The 19,939-nt window shown below is 42.1% G+C and overlaps 1 protein-coding gene and 1 long non-coding RNA gene across 8 annotated transcripts in view; one reads left to right on the plus strand and one right to left on the minus strand.

Annotated features, from left to right (window-relative positions):
• efcab11 (EF-hand calcium binding domain 11) overlaps nucleotides 1–19,939 on the minus strand; it is a 90,635-nt gene that overhangs the window by 18,887 nt on the left and 51,809 nt on the right. The window contains exon 6 of one of the 7 annotated variants that reach the window (XM_071365166.1): nucleotides 208–1,265. The exons of the other annotated variants lie outside the window; for them this stretch is intronic. Within the exon in view, the coding sequence (XP_071221267.1) occupies nucleotides 1,256–1,265 (10 nt within the window). The 3' untranslated portion in view covers nucleotides 208–1,255. Of the gene's footprint in view, nucleotides 1–207; nucleotides 1,266–19,939 lie in introns of those variants that run through there. 7 annotated transcript variants of the gene reach the window in all.
• LOC139553164 (uncharacterized) overlaps nucleotides 5,799–19,939 on the plus strand; it is a 65,126-nt gene continuing 50,985 nt past the window's right edge. Inside the window, exons 1-2 of the long non-coding RNA XR_011670609.1 lie at nucleotides 5,799–5,912; nucleotides 17,317–17,448. This is a non-coding gene — a long non-coding RNA (uncharacterized lncRNA). The remainder of the gene's footprint in view (nucleotides 5,913–17,316; nucleotides 17,449–19,939) is intronic.

Here is a 19,939-nt window from a genome sequence, read left to right on the forward strand (position 1 = left end):
ATAGATTTTTTAAATTTATAATACATTTTCAACTATTTCTAAAAACCACTTTTTATTATGGGGTATTGTGAGTAGATTAATGAGTCAGGTAAACAGCCTTTTTTTATTTTAAAGGGGCAGTGTTGTATTTTGAGACAGCTTATTCAAGCCTAAGTAGCTAATAGGCAGAGGGTAGCATAATTTGTCTGATTCTCTGTAACAATGGTATGGGAATAATAATGCATTTTATTTTGTAAAGTGGTTTCTTGCATTAAAACAACATTTTCAGTCTCCTACTTGTTAGAAGGACAAGTGCATAAACAGGTTAATGTCAAACCCTCAATGTTAAAATGTTATAGGATGCATTTTCTCAGCAGATCAAAAATTCCTGTGTGTGTGTGTGTGTTCCTGGATGTGTTTAACTATACTTGTGGGGACCAGAACAAACATTTCACCAACTGGGGAGATTTTAATTAATCCCCACTAGGTCAAATGCTATTTCTAGGGCGGTTAGGGTTAAGGTTAGAATTAGGTTTAGGGTTAGTTTTAGGGTTAGGGAAAATAGGATTTTGAATGGGACTGAATTGTGTGTCCCCACAAAGTTAGTTATACAAGACTGTGTGTGTATGTAGTAGCAGCAGCTCCGGGGGCTTAGATAAGGATTGACCCCTAGAGGCCTCTATCCAATGAGAGGAGGAACACCCTGCCTTAGGTTATCTGCTTGTCTACTGCGCGCGCACGCACACACACGCACCAGAGCCACTCCACAGGAAAAAAGACTTCAGAGGAAATGCAATGACAACAAATAACATTTCTGATTACAACATCTGTGTTCTTCCGCGGTGTTTTAAAACCATAGAGGGCTAGTTAATTACAATGGGAGTGTGCTCATAAAGCCTATCAGAGTAAGAGTGCATGGACAGGTTCCCCCTGTCCATCGTAATCTTATTCATCATGATCTAAAAGGCTAAACTGATCCTAGATCAGCACACCCAATCTGAGACGCTTTATGATAGTCATCATCTGAAACGAGGCTGCACACTGGGCTCGGTTTTTTCTCTCCCTTATTTGTCGTTTCTCGTATTTGTTGTTTGTTTGTGTGAGTTCTGGAGGCCTTTTATAAAAAGTTAAAAACAGAGAGAGATAAAAGATAAACACAAGTAGTAATTAAAATAATTTCAGGGCTGAGTTTCACACACACAAAAAAAAAGGGGTGTTCGTTAGTGAGCATTCTGGGAGAAGTTGTTGCCTGGGAGCGATCTCAGCATGATCTCTTCTATACACATCTGTAGGAGAGAGGGAATGGATGGAGGAGGGAGAGAGAGACAGAGAGAGAACATTTATTTGTGCACGCGTTCATCTGTGTGTGTGTGTGTGTGTGTGTACATGCACCCCATCGTGACACTGCTGGCTCTCCCTACAATCAGATTCAGAAGCTGGTTCCAAATCTATTGATGTCAATCACTGACAAACCCAGCTACAGTACATTTTACACCATTTAGCTAGACGCTCTTATCCAGAGCGACTTACAGGAGCAATTAGGGTTAAGTGCTTACGGGCACACCTAGTTGGCTTGGGGGGGTTCAAACCAGTGACCTTTCAGTTACTGGCCCAATGCTCTTAACCGCTAGGCTACTTGCCGCCCCAGGTACAGCAAGCCCCTGTCAGTGAGGCTGCTTTACTCTGTCACAGACATCACGCTAGAGAGAGAAACATTACATTATTGCAGCAAGGACATAGCTAGTCATCTGAAACAGACTTCGTAGCTGATCTGATGTCACTTCCTGTCAACAGATCTAACACAGACGTGTCACTTACTGGCAGCATTAAGCTAGTTCACCAGTCTAAAATCTAAAAGTAAAACGTTTTATAGAACACACACACAGATGCAATACACACACATACTCCCCTCACTCGTCACCCAACCTGGCAATGCCGACACGTTGTTTACCTTACAGGGCCGTGGCTCCAATGCTATTTCCATCTAGTGGGCCAGACAGAGGGCTGTGTGTGTGTATGTTTGTCTGGTACAAAGCTGGTGCAGGAGGTTTAAACGGGCTTCGCTAGGACACGTGCCTGACTGAGTCCTTGTCTGCTTCCATTATTGTTTTAATAAATCACACACACACACACACACACACACACACACACACACACACACACACACACACACACACACACACACACACACACACACACACACACACACACACACACACACACACACACCTGCGAATGGAGCTTCCAGTGTTACCCGGGCGTTACGTAAAGAAAAGCTTCTGAACGCAGTTCGCTAACTTTGAAACACAACGGGAATCCTGCGATTAGTTCATTAGAATGTTAATTACAGCTATTCAGCAGAATGGAACTACTGTAAACAGAACATCTGAGTTAAGGAGAAAGGAGAGAGAGGAAGGAGGAAAGGGGGGAGGAATAGGAGCAAGAGAAGACAGAACAACAGAGTTCCTGGAACTTTGGCTTTGATCTTTTTCAAAAACTATATTGGTTGAACCGTATTGGTTTTCCACAGGGGCACAGTATATGCCGAGATACAGTTTGTGATGCAGCACCTTGTAATTACATGGTTGTATCAGCTCATTCATTGGGGCACAGTATACGTTGAGGTACCGTATCATACTGTGGTTCAGTCAGAGGGTACTGTGCTGTTTGGTCCCAGGTGCAGTTGAGGTCTTTGTGGATTACCTCAGGCTTAGCTCTGCTGCCGTGATCTCAGCTCGGATACCATTACACACTACCTAACAAATATCCTCCCTCTATAGAGTACCCCAGTATGAGTCATAATACCTAGAGGTCAAACAGGGAAATGGTTCCAATCATTTTTCCACTATAAATTTGCCCCATAGGGGATTTTAGAAACTGTGTTTTGATAACCATGTAAATCTCTCTCGAAAAAGGGGCCTTTTATTAAGATATTCGCCTGTATTTACCCCCCCCCCCCCCAAAAAGTAAATGCTAATTAGCTGCTAATGTGGCTATCATAAAGAACTACAAATGCCATGATGATCTGGAAGAGACTGCTGAATCGAGGCAAAGGTAAGAATCTCTGGATTAACTATCTAATGTTAGCTAAATGTGGTAATGAATAAATAGGCTACATTTCATTAAATGGACAAGTCTGTGAACTGTCTTTGGCGAGTTTTAAATTGACACAATATCTGTTAGCAACGGTATCAGCTCGAGATGATATACAGGAGCTTGCAGGGATTTGTTGTTTTGCATGTCGGCTACTTTGACGCTAATTAGCATTTTCAAATCTGAGAGTAAAGAGATCCGAATATATTGATAAAAGGCACCTTGTCCGAGAGAGATTTACTAGGTTATCAAAACAACATGCCAGGGTAAGCCTATATACGAAACAGACCTTATTTTAAGTGTTTCTAAAATCCCCAATGGGAAAAACGAAAGGTGGAAAAACGATTCGTTTCACCGCTAGATTTTATGGGTATCATGACACCTCCACTGTGGGGCTCTATCCCTTTCCCTCTTTCTTTATATGTGTCCAACCCCCTCTTCATCTCTCCCCCATGTCCTTTATCTGGCTACACTGCATCACTTTCTGTATCTGTCATTTTTCTGTTTAAACTATATAGCTGTCTGCTATATCTCTATATCTACTTCTGAATACGGTATCTTACTCCAACACCTCAATCTATCAGTCTCTCTCTCCCCCATATCTATCTCTCCTCCCTCCCTCATCTGGCTCTCTGTATCTGACCCATAGTGCCCACAGTGTATGACCCTATATCAGAGATTAGAAGGGGATAGAATATTTAACAGGGCTTCCTGATTTTGCCAACACAGATGCATAATCTCCTGTTGCTATGGCGCAAGGGAGCCATAGCATGGGCATTCCGGAATGTGATAGGACGATGGCGACGGTTGGACGATGGTGCCAGAGATACACAGAGGAAGAGCTGACCCCACTCACAGATTAACACACACTCTATAGAGAGACATGAAAAAACATATACATTGCACGTGCACATACACATTACAGAGAGACATAAACCATGTACACAAACACACAGCAGTGGTGCGTGGGTAAAATCACTGGGGAAGTCAAGCCAGGGGGAAAAAAAGTGGCGGTCAATCAAAAGCCACATTACAACCATGGTCAACCAAGTTAATGTTTCCGACATTTTCAGACGAGTAAACAAATATTGATTTAGAACACTGGAGAGTTACCGCAAGTCAGCCTCTTGCGAATTTGAAAAAAATTATGAAACGCCGAGAGATGAAAGAAAAAGTATTTCATACTTTATCTTTGTACATTTTTTTGGGAAACCTGGCTTCCTTTGGCATCCATGAATACACGCCACTGCATACACACACACTCCCTGTCCTGACCTGAGCCCCTTGTTTCAACTAGAGTGCAGCGATCAGATATGCTAACACACACACGCAATCCACTGGCTGCTCAGCAGTCACAGGGCATGGCATTCTTCACATCCCTTCACCCAACCTGTACACCTCAATTCCCCTCTCCTTCCCTCTGTCCATCCCTTATTCCCTTCTGTCCATTATGTCACCTTCCTCATTTACTAAACACAACCCGCCTTCATTCTCTATTCCATACACATTCCCTTCACCCCTTATCTGTACATCACATCACCTCTCTGTATCGCTCCCTCCATCGCTTTCTCCCCCCTGCTGGCCCACCTCTGTGTGAGCAATTTTACTTTCAGAGACTGAGAAAAAGGGCTGTGAGGGTCATGGAATTTTGGATGACAAAAATGACAGAGGTCACCGTAATAACCGTTTTTAAAAAAACACACATTTTGCCCTCTCCTTCGTTCCTGACTGCATGTGCTGCCATTGAAATCGAAAGAACAGAACGGGCGTCCCCATTCAAGTCAATGATGGCATAATGGGTGGACTAAAAGCAGGATGTAAAAGCAGGAAGTGTACCCATCAATATGTGCTGTGATTTGTTGATTCAACTCAAATGACATAAAAAAAAAAATACATTCCATTGCATGACATTACATTTAAGTCATTTAGCAGACGCTCTTATCCAGAGCGACTTACAAATTGGTGCATTCACCTTATGATATCCAGTGGAACAACCACTTTACAATAGTGCATCTAACTCTTTTAAGGGGGGGGGGGGGGTTAGAAGGATTACTTTATCCTATCCTAGGTATTCCTTAAAGAGGTGGGGTTTCAGGTGTCTCCGGAAGGTGGTGATTGACTCCGCTGACCTGGCGTCGTGAGGGAGTTTGTTCCACCATTGGGGTGCCAGAGCAGCGAACAGTTTTGACTGGGCTGAGCGGGAACTGTACTTTCTCAGAGGTAGGGAGGCGAGCAGGCCAGAGGTGGATGAACGCAGTGCCCTTGTTTGGGTGTAGGGCCTGATCAGAGCCTGAAGGTACGGAGGTGCCGTTCCCCTCACAGCTCCGTAGGCAAGCACCATGGTCTTGTAGCGGATGCGAGCTTCAACTGGAAGCCAGTGGAGAGAGCGGAGGAGCGGGGTGACGTGAGAGAACTTGGGAAAGTTGAACACCAGACGGGCTGCGGCGTTCTGGATGAGTCACATGAAGTTAGAATGAACAGTCTACATTACCATGGAAATGATTGCATCACAATACCAGGCAGCCATACTCTGAGTTGATATGCACATAATAATAATAAGGAATTCCCCTCGACCACAGCCACAAATTGGGGAAAACAAACATTCTTTCCCATTGACCTTCATTGTAAATTGTTTGTTATACAGAAACATGCCTAAAAGCTGCAGCGTGGTTCAAGGTACATGTAAACAGGTCTAAAATTCCGACCTACGGTCCACAATGCTCCCGCGTAGGGAAATCGAGCCTGCTAGAAGAGCTCTGTGGCTTCAGGCTATTCGACGTGGGAGAGTGGGAAATGTGGGGACCCCGGTGTCTGTGTGTGTGGAAAACATTTCATCACAGGTAAGATATTTTACACCGTCATGAAAAGGGGATACAATATTACGTTTTCTATGTAGTGAGCAAGCAATGTTGAAAAGTCATCTTTAGACTGCCAAATTGAGTTGTTCTTGCCATAATATGGACTTGGTCTTTTACCAAATAGGGCTATCTTCTGTATACCACCCCTACCTTGTCACAACACAACTGATTGGCTCAAACGCATTAACAAGGAAAGAAATTCCACACATGTACTTTTAACAAGGCACACCTGTTAATTGAAATGCATTCCAAGTGACTATCTCATGAGGCTGGTTGAGAGAATGCCAAGAGTGTGCAAAGCTGTCAGCAAGGGTGGCAACAAGTGTTTAACACTTTTTGGGTTACTACATATCTATTATTTCATTGTTTTTATGTCTTCACTATTATTCTACAATGTAGAAAATATTAAAATAAAGAAAAACCCTTGAATGAGTAGTTGTCCAAACTTTTGAGTGGTACTGTATAAATATACACTAGAGTATGTGGACACCTGTTCAAATCAGTGGATTCGGCTATTTCAGCCACTCCCGTTGCTGACAGGTGTATACAATTAAAGACACAGCCATGAGATCTCCATAGACAAACATTGGCAGTAGAATGGCCTTACTGAAGAGCTCAGTGATTTTCAACGTGGTAAAAATCCTGTCATAGGATACCACCTTTCTAACAAGTCAGTTCGTCAAATTTATGCCCTGCTAGAGCTGCCCCGGTCAACCGTAAGTGCTGTTATTGTGAAATGGAAACGTCTAGGAGCAACAACGGCTTAGCTGCGAAGTGGAAGGCCACACAAGCTCAGAACGGAAACGAGTGCTGAAGCGCGTAGCTCACAAAAATCGCCTGTCCTCGGTTGCAGCACTCACTGCCTCTGGAAGCAACGTCAGCACAAGAACTGTTCATTGGGAGCCTCATGAAATGGGTTTCCATGGCCTAGCAACCGCATACAAGCCTAAGATTACCATGCGCAATGCCAATCGTCGGTTGGAGTGGTGTAAAGCTCGCCACCATTGGACTCTGGAGCAGTGGAAACGAATCATGCGTCGCCATATGGCAGACCGACGGACAAATCTGGGTTTGGCAGATGCCATGAGAACGCTACCTGCCCCAATGCATAGTGCCAATTGTAAAGTCACGGTTCGGGCCAGGCCCCTTAGTTCCAGTGAAGGGAAATCTTAACGCTACAGCATACAATGAGATTCTAGATTCTGTGCTTCCAACTTTGTGGCAACAATTTGGGAATAGCCCTTTCCTGTTCCAGCATGACAATCCCCCCGTGCACAAAGTGAGGTCCAATGGTTTGTCGAGATCGGTGTGGAACACCTTGACTGACCTGCACAGAGCACTGACCTCAACCCCATCGAACAGCTTTGGGATGAATTGGAACGTCGACTGCGAGCCAGGCCTAATTGCACAACATCAGTGCCCGACCTCACTAATGCTCTTGTGGCTGAATGGAAGCAAGTCCCTGCAGCAATGTTCCAACATCTAGTGGAAAGCCTTCCCAGAAGAGTGGAAGCTGTTATAGCAGCAAAGCAGCATATTAATCTCATATTAATCTTAAAAGCAGGTCTACGGCAATTGTACCAGCCATACTGGAAATACCATGTTTAAAACAACAAACCATGCCTTTTTATTTCAGGAGACAGTACCTGAAATGTCAACAACAAAATGCGTAACACCATCTAATGTAATCTATTACAAAAATAAAGCATATGGAACATGGAGAAAAATGCACCAAATTCCTACTGAATCAAAATAATTTGCAAAAACTCATTACTAAAGATGGAGTCATCCATGATTCCCCGAATTATATTTTAAAAGAGGAAGCTAAATATTTTAAAACAGATGTTTTCTTTTCCATCTCATCCTCTGAATGACGATTACTGTAAGGAATTCTTTCCAAACAATAAAACAAATTGAAAATTAACAAATGAACAAAAAGATCAGTGCGAAGGTCAAATTACAGAGGAATAACTTTGAGGCTATTAAATCCTTTCAGTCTGGAAAAGCCCCAGGGCTTGATGGTACAGATATATCAAGCCTTTTATGATATACTTAAAGCTCCATTATTAGCTTGTTTTAACTACTCTTATAGAAATGGTCGTTTGTAAGGTACTCCGCAGGAAGGTCTGATTTCGCTATTATTAAAACAAGACCCAGATGGCAAATATAAAGATCCAGTCTAAAAAACTGGAGGCCCCTTACACTTCAATGTTGTGATGCTAAAAAACTAGCGAAATGCATAGCACTCAGAATTAAAGGTTTTACCAGGTACTGTTCCTCCTGATCAGAGTTTTTTTTTTACATGGGCAACACATTGGAGATAATATACGACAACTACTAGAAATAATAGAACAACATGAAACATCTAAGAAGCCAGGCCTGGTAATCATAGAGGATTTTGAAAAGGCATTTGATAAAGTAAGACTGGATTTTTCCATTTCGGTGAGTCTCTTATTCAATGGGTAAAAGTAACGTATAGCAACACCAGGTGTAAAATAGTAAATAGCGGCTACTTCTCAGAGAGTTTTGAACTGTCAAGAGAAGTTAAACAAGGGTGTCCGCTGTCACTATATTGATTCGTTATAGCCATCAAAATTCTAGCTATTAAAATCAGATCAAATAACAACATTAGAGGATTAGAAATCCAAGGCTTAAAAACAAAGTTGTCTGTGAATGTCGATTAGTTTTATATTAAGTCCACAAGCTAGATCCCTGCAATGTCTCATTGAAGATCTAGATAACTTTTCTGGCCTCTCTGGACTAAAACCTTTGATAAGTGTACCATATTACATATTGGATCTTTAAAAACACAACTTTTACATTACCCTACAGTTTACCTATAAAATGGGCTGACGGTGAAGTAGACATACTTGGGATTCTTATCACAAAATATGTAAATGAGCTATCCACAATGAATTTCAAAAGAAAATGAGTAAGATAGACAAGATCCTGCAACCATGGAGAGGTAAATATCTGTCTATATATGGAAAAATGTGACTTGTTAAGTTTACTCACTTACTTATGGCGCTGCCTACTCCTGATGATTCGTTTTTCAAATTATACGAGGAAAAAATATTTTTCTGTGTCTGTGATGATAAACCAGACAAGATAAAGTGTGCCTATCTATACAATGAATATGAACTTGTTGGGTTGCGATTATTAAATATAAAAGCACTAAACCTCACTCTAAAAGCTTCACTTATTCAAAAGTTTTATTTGAACCCTAAATGGTTCTCAAGTAGATTATTAAGAAAAGCTTTGTTTAAAAATTGCCTTTTTGCAGATTGCCTTCTATTACTTTCAAATGAAACCTTGTTCAAATTCTCTCTCTTATTCAAACAAGCATTGTAGAGCTGGTTACAATTTCAATTTCATCCGCCAGAAAAGATAGAACAAATATTACCACAAATATTATGGTTGAACTCAAATGTGCTGGTTGATAAAATAACTGTATGGAATGGTAGACTTATGTCTTTAATGGAGTTGTGTGGGAAGGTCTGCTCAATCCAAGATTACAACCAATTGATTATAGCATTACCCCAAAAATGGAGGCAGGTGGCAGTGGGAGGAGGTAGGGAACTGGTCTGTCTGTCCAATATACTGTAAAGGATCAAAACTGGCGGAGGAACAAAAATAGCATACCAGTTTCATTTGAGGACCAGGATGTTGACAGCTGTGCCATACAGTTTGCAAAATTGCTGGGAAGAGATTTTTGATTAACCGATTCCATGGCACAAGGTGTATGAGTTGATATATAAAATGACGCAAGATTCAAGACTTCGTGCCTTTCAGCTAAAATTATTGTACATAATTCTTGCCACCAACAAGGATATAGAATTAGTAGACCATTTGTTCTGGTATTACCCTCAGGTAGCCTGTTTCTGGTCTCAGTTTCTGGAATGGCTAAAAAAATAATAACATTAATGTAAAATTGACCCTAGAAATAGCATTATTGGGAGATCTGGAGAGACCTGGTTAGTCAATTACTAATATACCAATACTCTTAGTAAAAGTATTTCATCTTCAGCTCGCAATCTGTGGATTCTATTCGATTAGATAGATTCAAATTGTATGTTAAACATCACAGCATAGTTGAAAGATATATGGTGTGTAGAAAACCAAAGAGGGTTGCCAGCAGAGATGGGTGGGACGGGCTGAGGGAAACTGAGGGTTGGGATGGTGGAACTGGAGACAAGTTGGAGTGCAGTTGCTGGGCAAGGGATAGAATGATGGTGAAAGATAAGTAAAAAACATGGTTGATGGGCAGCTCTCGGGGAACTGTGGGAGGGATCTTGAACGGTTGGTGGTCTGGCGGTTGGGAGCTGGTTCAGAACCCCATTTTGACTTGGTGGGAGATCTGTCGACTTGCCCTTGGGCGGGGCGCTTGACCCTGGTTGCTCTGGATGGGATTCTGTTAGATAGCTGAATGTAATGTAAATGTTGAGCGGCTTCACTGCAGGTACATGGTATGTTTTAATATTTAATAAAATAAAATAAATGTATGTGTGTGTGTGCACCCTGTACCTTTGATCCAAGAGTAACTCCGGTTTTACTTTCTCCCAGCGGGGGGGGGGGGGGGGGGGGATTCTTGTCTTTGGGTTTTTTGTTGTTGCTGTTCCTGTTCCTGTTTTCTAAACACACACGGTACACACACACAGTGCTCAAGTGGAAAGCCATCCTTGACGAAAACCTACGACAGGGTTTCCCAAACTGTTTTTTTGTCCCAGCACTACACAGCTGATTCAAATAATCAACTAATCATCAAGCTTTGATCATTTGAATCAGCTGTGTAGTGTTAGGTCAATAACCAAAATGTGCACCCTTTGGGGTCCCGAGGACTGAGCTTGGGAAACGCTGACCTACGACCTTTCCCAAAAGCGTCCCAGGCAACTAATCAGCCTCAGTTAGAAGATAGCAGTGTTTAATATCAGGTGACGACAACACACACAAACGCCACTTCCCAGCGCACTGACAGCTGTGTGTTTGATAGGGAGCGACCAATGATCTCTCATCACCCACAAAAAGGTGAATTCTCAGGAAAAGTCGATACTGTGAGTTTGTGTCTCACTCTTTGTCTCAACCTCTATTGTCACATTTCCATTTCTCTCTTCCGCAACGTATTTTCTTCTCCCTACCCGTCGCCGTCTCTCCCCCACCAATCTGTCAATCTCTCGATCATACCCTCTTCCTTCTTCTGTCGTTCTTCATCTTTGGCTCCCTCCTTCACCCTCTCTCAGCGGCACATACACGTCAAAACACACACGCATGCACACCAAAACACACATGGTATGGTGTGTGTCCAATGGGAGCACTGTGTGTTTTATCACCGACCAGCAGCAGTATTTCCATGGATCTGCTGGACGGATTAATCACACTGCTAAATGTCCAGGAGAGAGGGATGAGAGGAGAGGAGTAACAAAACGAGAGGAGACGAGAAGATAAGCATGCGCTCCATGTCTAAAGCCCCTGAACAGCGCTCATTGAGAACAGAACTCTGTTACCAAGACAACAGCTCCCAAAGCCAGACAGACAGTGCATGCTAAAGCTGTCTCTGCTGCTAGGCTAAATCCTGTTTTTAACTGGGCCAACACTCCAGGACCATCGTAATAAGCACATTGTCCCAGTCCACACAACCATCCAACACTTCCTTCTCCTCTTGAGACATTCTCCTTTGAAAGCTATCCACGGGCTAATGTGGCTACGCTGACCAGTTCTGGCCTGTTAAGGGATTCAACTGGATTTTTAGACTGTCAGAAACAGGGAGCTTTTTTCTGAGGGAAGAGAAGTATATTGGGCTGAATTGTAATGTTGGACCTCTCTTTCTTAAATCAGTTTCTTCCTATATATTATTCACCTATGTATATCTGCTCCTGTGTAGCTACCGGTAACTCTCACTGTGAGGAATGGCTTCCAGTCAGTCACTTTACATCTACTGCTCCCCTCACAAAGAAAGCTGGTCTCCAAACATTCACAAGTCATAGAGAACTCTGATAGTATACTCATGTGGCCATGACCAATTGGTTTCTCATCCATCGCTCTGTAAACTGGCATCCGTGTTGTTCGGCACCAAATGTCCCATAGATTTGGTGCCAACATAGCATAAAAGGTTGTGTTACACAGAGGACAGAGTAAAAGGATTGATGGAGTAAAAGTTAAACTAGTTGACTGCAGTGACAGATCAGCATTGACCTTCAGAGGGCAATGGCTGACGCAGCTCTGACCAAGCAGAATTAGTCAAATCAGCATAGACCTCCCGCCAAGATCTAAGAGGCCACCACACCTCTGGGAGGGAGGTTTAGAAAGACAGAGTAGAAAGAAAGAAAGGAGAGAAAGTTTTTTTTTAAACAGTATAAAAAGAAAGAGGGATAGACAGTGTGTGAGAAAAATAGGAGAGAAGAGAGATAGCTAGGTTTACATCCAATTAGCGACAGATTTATGTGAATATAAAAAATATCTGCATATAGAAAATAGGCACATATTCCCACCAGTGGTGTTTCCACCAAACTGTCGTGTTGCAGATAAGTAAAAGTTTTCAAGTCACGAATAAAAATAGAATGTTCAATGCGTTTCCATCACATTTTCAACTCAACTGACAGTCGTCACAAAAACGGTTGCGTTAAATAGCCAAATGTGCCTACTCTGGTCTTGGCATATGTACTTTAGTGAACATCTTGCAGATACAGTGAGGGTAGGATAGTCTACATGATGAGATTGTGGATAGAGACAGAATGTTTCTATTGGTCAAAATGGCAGTCGATTATCATGTCACCAGAATAAGCCCCTCGACATTTATTGGAAAGGAGCATCAAGCTCATACCGTGCACTTTCACCACCCTGTGAAGTTCATAACTTATTTCGTCTGTAGCCTAATTTAAACTGCATGGTTTCCAGAGTCGTACAGGGAGGACCACAAACCATGTTATTGCATGACTCCAAGTTTACGCCGATATGATGGGTCATGATCAACATAATATTTATGATCAATATTTGCGCATAAAGGATTTCCACCACCATTTCTCAAATAATTAATTTTACCGACACAAAAAGATCCCACCATGTCGAAAGAACAAATGATCTGTCTGCATTTATCGTGAAAGCATGTGGTTCAACATGTGATAACATGAAACTACTCTGTTAGCCATTGCTGTTCATTTTGTGGGAAATGGTCATTTTAGGGTAAATTTATACAGTAATAGGATACTGTATTAGTCTTAAGAACGCCTGCTCTTTCCATGACGTAGACTGACCAGGTGAATCCAGGTGATAGCTATGATCCCTTATTGATGTCACTTGTTAAATCCACTTTAAAATCAGTGTAGATGAAGGGGAGGGGACCGGTTAAAGAAGGATTTTTAAGCCTGGAGACAATTGAGATGTGGATTGTGTATGTGTGCCATTCAGAGGGTGAATGGGCAAGACAAAAGATTGAAGTGCCTTTGAACGGGGGTATGGTGGTAGGTGCCAGGTGCAGCGGTTTGGGTCAAGAACTGCCCGGCTGCTGGGTTTTTCACACTCAATAGTTTGCTGTGTGTATCAAGAATGATCCACCACCCAAAGGACATCCAGCCAACTTGACACAACTGTGGGACGCATTGGAATCAAAATGGGACAGCATCCCTGTAGAACGCTTTCCACACCTTGTCGAGTCCATGCCCTGACGAATTGAGGCATTTGAGGGCAAAATGTGGAGGGGGGGGTGCAACTCAATATTAGTAAAGTGTTCCTAATGCTTGGTATACTCTGTGTATATTTACTGTCAATAGCAATGCACTTGGGTAGGCAATTTTTTGTCCCGTCCTACAAATTAACTTGGCATACCTCACTTGCATTTAAACTTAGCAACCATGTAAGAGGTAATCTTGTAAGAGGTGGAAATTTACCAATTGTGAAGTCGTAAATACCAGTTGGATGCATTCACGTGTTTTGAACTCGTTGAGAACGGCTGACTGGCTAATGACCAACAGGCTGCATAAAACCTTAAACTAAAAGTACAGCTATCATGCTTGTAAACAAAGTGTTCAAAAACCATATTAATAATACCTTTTTATTCATGTTTGTTGTTGCATTTAAATTCCAGAAATGCTGTTATAAAAGGTAATTTCCTTAGTAGGTGGTGTCAGAGGTCAGCATGTGGGAGAAGTGGGAGCTCAGGATGATAGACGAGTTTCCCACTAGTAAATACCAGTAGAAGGGCTGTTCAAGTAGATTTTTCTCAGTCATATGTGGTAAATTCCCAATTTCCACTTGGTTACCAACTAGGAAATGTCTGACTTGCTAACTGGTTGTAGTTAATCACGTGCCGCATTCAACGAATGAGCAAGTCGGAAATGTCAGAGTTTCGACTAGCATGTGTACGTGGCTATACTAGTGATGTTACGTTTGATACCGGAGCTCTGAGGCATGCGTCAAAATCGCTAGGCAACTTCGAAGCAGTGTGCCGATGCGTGTATCACTTCATCAGAAGTACGTCATCAATGATGTCCGAAGCTTTGTTTGATCAGGTGCTTTTTTTTGATGTTGCTGTGGTTCCGGTGCTTTCTTCGATTCCAAGCTTTCAAACACTGACCACTACTGGACACCATACTTACAAATCTAGTTAAGATTTTGTACATGTAGTTTCACCTCTGGTAGCTTAGCAGGTAGAGTAGGGAACTACGGGACACTTAGGGACGTGAGGGTATGGGGTTGAAGGCAGACTAGAGAGAAAAAAATTGAATGACCACTTTCTGCACTATTGTTCAAATAATTTGTTTTATTTAGTATATTATAGGCTTCTGTCTTAAGCATCCTAAATAATGCCATATTCAGTTTTAGAAAAATAGTCAACTTGAAGGGAAGCATGATGGAAACCTGGTATTCCAACTGATTATAGGCTACTAAAGCCAATGACGTACCGCTGCGTGACAGAGTTTTGATGAAAATATTGGAGAAAAAAAATGTCTATCTGATAAATCACACAGATGTCAATAATGTGCATTGTGAACCGATAATGAACCTTTTTTTCGGCACAATTTGGCGAAAGCTCCGAAGCCTTCAGAAAGCCTCGGTTTCCCATCACAAGGCTATACTGAACTTTGAAATGTAGGTGGGGGCAATGTGCTGGCGGGAACTCATGAGCATATTTTGGGGCATGGTCTAAAATATGTTGTATTTGTGCCAACCGTCAGTCGGAATGTTGAACCAGTTTAAATGGTTTTATCGTTGTGTTGATAAAGGTTGAGCGCCTCTTTTGACAACGTCAGTGCTGCAATCTTTGTAAGAGCTTGTGACAAGAGCTGCACTGTGAAGAGGTTACTGTACATTTTATAGTAGCTTAATGGCCGCTGGTTCACAGGAAGTTAATGTTTAATTTTAAATAACTTACTGTCAACTAGTTGCAAGTGGATTATTGTAAAATGAACAGTAATTTACAGTAGCTAATCCATCACACTCACTGACCTGATGGTTTGGTAAGGAAGTGAGACCCCAAAAAGTTCCAATAAGCTACGCCTGCAATATTCTGATAGGCTGCTGCTGCTACAGTATGCTGCCAATCAGTCAGTGATGTGCATGTTGCCAACAGAAGACTTTGTGAAGGCAACATGCAACAATTAAGATTTTACTGAGTTACAGTTCATATAAGGGCATCCGTCAATTGAATCAATAGATTAGTGCCTACTTAATTTGATTTCACATGACCAGATATACATCTGTTGGTCACAGATATCGTAAAAAAATTTGAGGTGCGTGGATCAGAAAACCAGTCAGTATCTGCTGTGACCACCATTTGCCTCATGCAGCGCGGCACATCTCATTCGCATAGAGTTGATCAGGCTGTTGGTTGTGGCTTGTGGAATGTTGTCCCACTCCTCTTCAATGGCTGTGCCAAGTCGCTGGATATTGGCGGGAACTGGAACACCCTGTCGTCCGTCAATCCAAAGCATTCCAAACAAAAAAACGCCCCTTTTAAACAATTTACAGTTAAAGATAACCAAGGGTATGAGCTTTCTTCATAATTATCTAAGCTCATTCAGAGAAGAAATCAGGCATGGGCCAAAGCAAGGAAAACTGACTTTGTAGGTGACTGGCAATCTTTCAGACAATTGAGAAACAGATGTACTATATCGATTAAAAAAGCTAAAATCAAGCTACTTTTTAAGCTCTCTCTCTGACTGCTGGTCATCCTACACAATTTTGGAAAACAGTAATTGCCCTGAAGTGTAGATATTCCTCTTCTTCCCTGCCTAAGCAAGTTCTGTCTGACTCTGTCATCATAACTGAGAAGAATGGGATAAGAGATGCTCTTAATCATAATTTTATCATCTCGGCAGGCTTTTCATTTGAGAGAAACGGTGGTGTCGTTGACCCTGGTCAGTCAATCGACTGCTCTTCCCTCTGCCAGCCTCTAGCTGACTCAACGGTTAACCTGTCAACTTCTAGTGAATATTTGTTTTCAATACACTTTACTATGTGTGATGTCCTAGATGCCTTACTTAAGATTGATGTAAAGAAAAAAAGAAAAACAAAATCCACTGGAGCTGATATGCTTGATCGCTTTTTGCTGCAGCTCTCTGCCCCCGATTGCTGAATCATAAACCCATATTTTTAACCTGACGATTATATCTGGTACTATCCCCAAGGTTTGAAAGGCGGCCCATGTACTCCCCCTTCACAAAGGTGGTGACCTTTGTGACCTAAATAATTAAATCTGCCTATGTCTAAACTTTCTTGCCTAGCTAAAATATTATAATCCTTGATTCATTCTTTCCCACTAGTAATTACCAGTTGGAGTGGATTCTTCTCAGTCGTGTGTGGTAAATGTCCACTTGGTTACCAACACAGCATTATGCTGCTTTCACGTGCTAGTCGAAACTAGGAAATGTCCGACTTGCTAACTGGTTGCAGTTAATCACGTGCCGCGTTCAACAGTCGGAAAGCGAGTCGGAAATTTCAGAGCTTCCTAGCATGTGAACGGGGTTATACTAGTGATTTTACGTTTGATACTGGAGCTCCGAGGCATGCAGCTAACTTCGAAACAAATAATAAAAAATCGGCCTATTTCTAAACTTTGTTGCCTAGCTAAAATATTAGGGTAAGGGCTGCTCCACACACACACCTGGAGTAGTGGAATGCTTTTAATAAAGAACCTTAGACATCAAAGACTTGAGCTTATGTTAGTGGGTGTGTGTGTGTGATGCTGGAGGGCATATCAGTGCGAGACGAGACACACGCAAGCGCTGCAGAGCACTGTTCACATAACAGCCATCTGATCCACTCAGCGGCTCACACACACGTTCCCTAAAAGAGCACTGCAGTGGTTTCTAGGATCCATCAGATATAGATGCCCTCTCTTTCCCCTCTTTAATTAATGTATTCACTCGTTTATCTGATCCCGTCTTCCTCTCAGGCTCCTCCACTCATCTCCGTGATTAGAATCTTTCCTCACAGGTGGACTGCAGGAGGGAGGGAGAAAAAGGGAGAGAGGAAAGAAGGGGAGGGGAGATGGAGAGAGGACGAGATCTCTCGGAGCCTAAGGCAGGTAAATAGTATTCTCCACACCTTGTTATCATGTTATACGGGTGTTACCGCACACACAGACCTGGGGTTCAAGAGCTCAGAGAGAACAGAAAACCCAGCACTGTCTGTCTGACACACACACACACACGTATCAGGGAGCAAGAAATGGGGCAACTCCTCTGGGACTTCTGTTCGCTACTGTACGGAGTTACCATGACGATTACATTAGCCTTCTACCACATACCCCCACCACACAGGAATTCTAATGAGATGTGTGTGTGTGTTTTACTGCCTATTGGGATCCCAAGCCAGGGAAACTGTCAGCCTCAATGAAGACAACACATCTGGAAAAAGGGGGCGACCTTGATAACCAAAGCGAAAAACAGCACACTTCTAGATTTTGAAATCTGAACATGTTCAACGACAGACTTAAACCTATCGGAAATATTAAGTTAGCCGGAAGAAGACTACTGTGATTGTCAGCTTCTTCATCAAAGATGCAGGTGTTTTTTTAAAATATATATATTTTTAAATACACTGATAATAGGCTAGAGGAAGCTGCTTCCCTACAAATAACCAGCTAATGGAAGAACAGACACCTGCTAAACAAAGGGACAATTCAATCATAAAAATAACAAAATCGGATAGGAAACTGTGATTAGACAAACAAAGGAATAGGGAGCAGAGGAAACATTAATGAAAAAAAAAAGGGGGAGACTGGGCTGGGCTGGGCTGTGCTGATAGACATCTCCTGAGCAGGTAAATACGAGAGGTTTAAAAGACAGAGAAAGAGAAAGTGAGAGAGTGATAAAGATCTGCGAGTATCTGCCCCATTAAGAGCACTCACTGATGAGGAATGGAGAGAGTGAAGAAAATAAGAAACATTTATTTCCAGAGGATAAGTCTATTCCATAGCCATGGTAATCAGGTTCATTGGACATTTTCCTGAGAGGCTTTACATGCTTCCTTCCTTCTTCGTCTCCATTAAATAAAACAATCACGTAAAAGAGCATAGACCCTAACATGGGAGGCACATAGCTGGTTCTTTATGGTCGAGATGGCTCATACTGTATGCACAGAAAGAGGAGAGGAGGGGGGAGGACAAGAGAAGAGAAGAGGAACTTAAATAGAGAGGGGAACAGAACGAAGGGAATAAATAGTTGCGATGTAGAGGCATTAGCTAAGTTTGAGAGGTACTCCGTGTAACCTCTTAAAGTAGCTGGAGGGGTAGAACTGATGGTGGGGGAAATTAGCATATTCTCTCTTTCTACCACACAGTTAACAGAGCAGCCTCCTCATTGCACTGCTTTAATAGGACCCAAACTACAGCAGAAAGTTTAATTTGGGAATGATAATTATTTCACTTATTCATCAGGCTCCATTTCCTGCAGATTACACACACACGTTTTGGTCTTTGGTTAAACTTCCACTAATCTTTCCCACTCAAGTGCTGCACTCCGATATAGTCAATTAAAAACAGCCACTGATAAGAGTGAAATGTTTCAATTCACAACAGTGTAATGTGATCCATTCTCTTCACTTGAATGGATTTGTAATAACAACAGTTAGCCGAGGGGGGCTGGAGTAATCATGTTTATGAATTAGTAGAAATGAAGAAATTGTAATTTGTTCATTTAAAAAAAGGAACATGTTTAAAGTGAAGGTAGTACCCTAAAGTTCACTCTCCATTGTAGAAAGTCCAATGGAACTGTCCATTGGGTCCTCAGTGTATGAATCGCGTGAGTTTTTTCTGCAAACAATTTGCAATGTCGATGTAATTCAATTATAGAGTGAGAGATGGGAAAGGAGAGAGGTGAATATCCCTCGGTGCTGTAGGTGTTTAACCCTTTACACTTGTGGGAATTAGTCTATATGGACAGGGCTGAATGTAAATGTTTCTTAAAGAAGAAATATGAAAAGCATATGCATAACCATGGTAGCAATTGAAAGGGAACAGTTTGGAGATAATGGGAAAATGATTCGATCAAAGGTGAGTACATAATAGTTCACCCGACAAGACTGAATCCAAACGTTACACTTGATTTGATGTCACTGAATGTGTCCAGATGACATGATAAACTCTAGACCGTATTTACTCCACACACAGAGATGCATACAAAGCTCTCCCTCACCCTCCATTTGGCTAATCTGACCATAATTCTATCCTCCTAATTCCTATTTACAAGCAAATACTAAAGCAGGAAGTACCAGTGACTCGCTCAATACGGAAGTGGTCAGATGACACGGATGCTAGGCTACACGACTGTTTAGCCTAGCATCACGGAAACATGGTTCTCTCGGGATATACTGTCTGAATCCGTCGAGCCAGCTGGGTTCTCAGTTCATTGCGCAGACAGGAATAAATATCTCTCCGGGAAGAAGAAAGGCAGGGGTGTATGTTTCGTGATTGTGAAAACATACAGGAACTCCTTTTGTTCACCTTCTCTCAAGAGAATTCTCTTCGGTTATATAGTCACAGCCGTATATATCCCCCCTCAAGCAGATACCACGAC

This window comes from Salvelinus alpinus, chromosome 25, assembly GCF_045679555.1.
Source record: "Salvelinus alpinus chromosome 25, SLU_Salpinus.1, whole genome shotgun sequence".
NCBI classification, from domain to species: domain Eukaryota; kingdom Metazoa; phylum Chordata; class Actinopteri; order Salmoniformes; family Salmonidae; genus Salvelinus; species Salvelinus alpinus.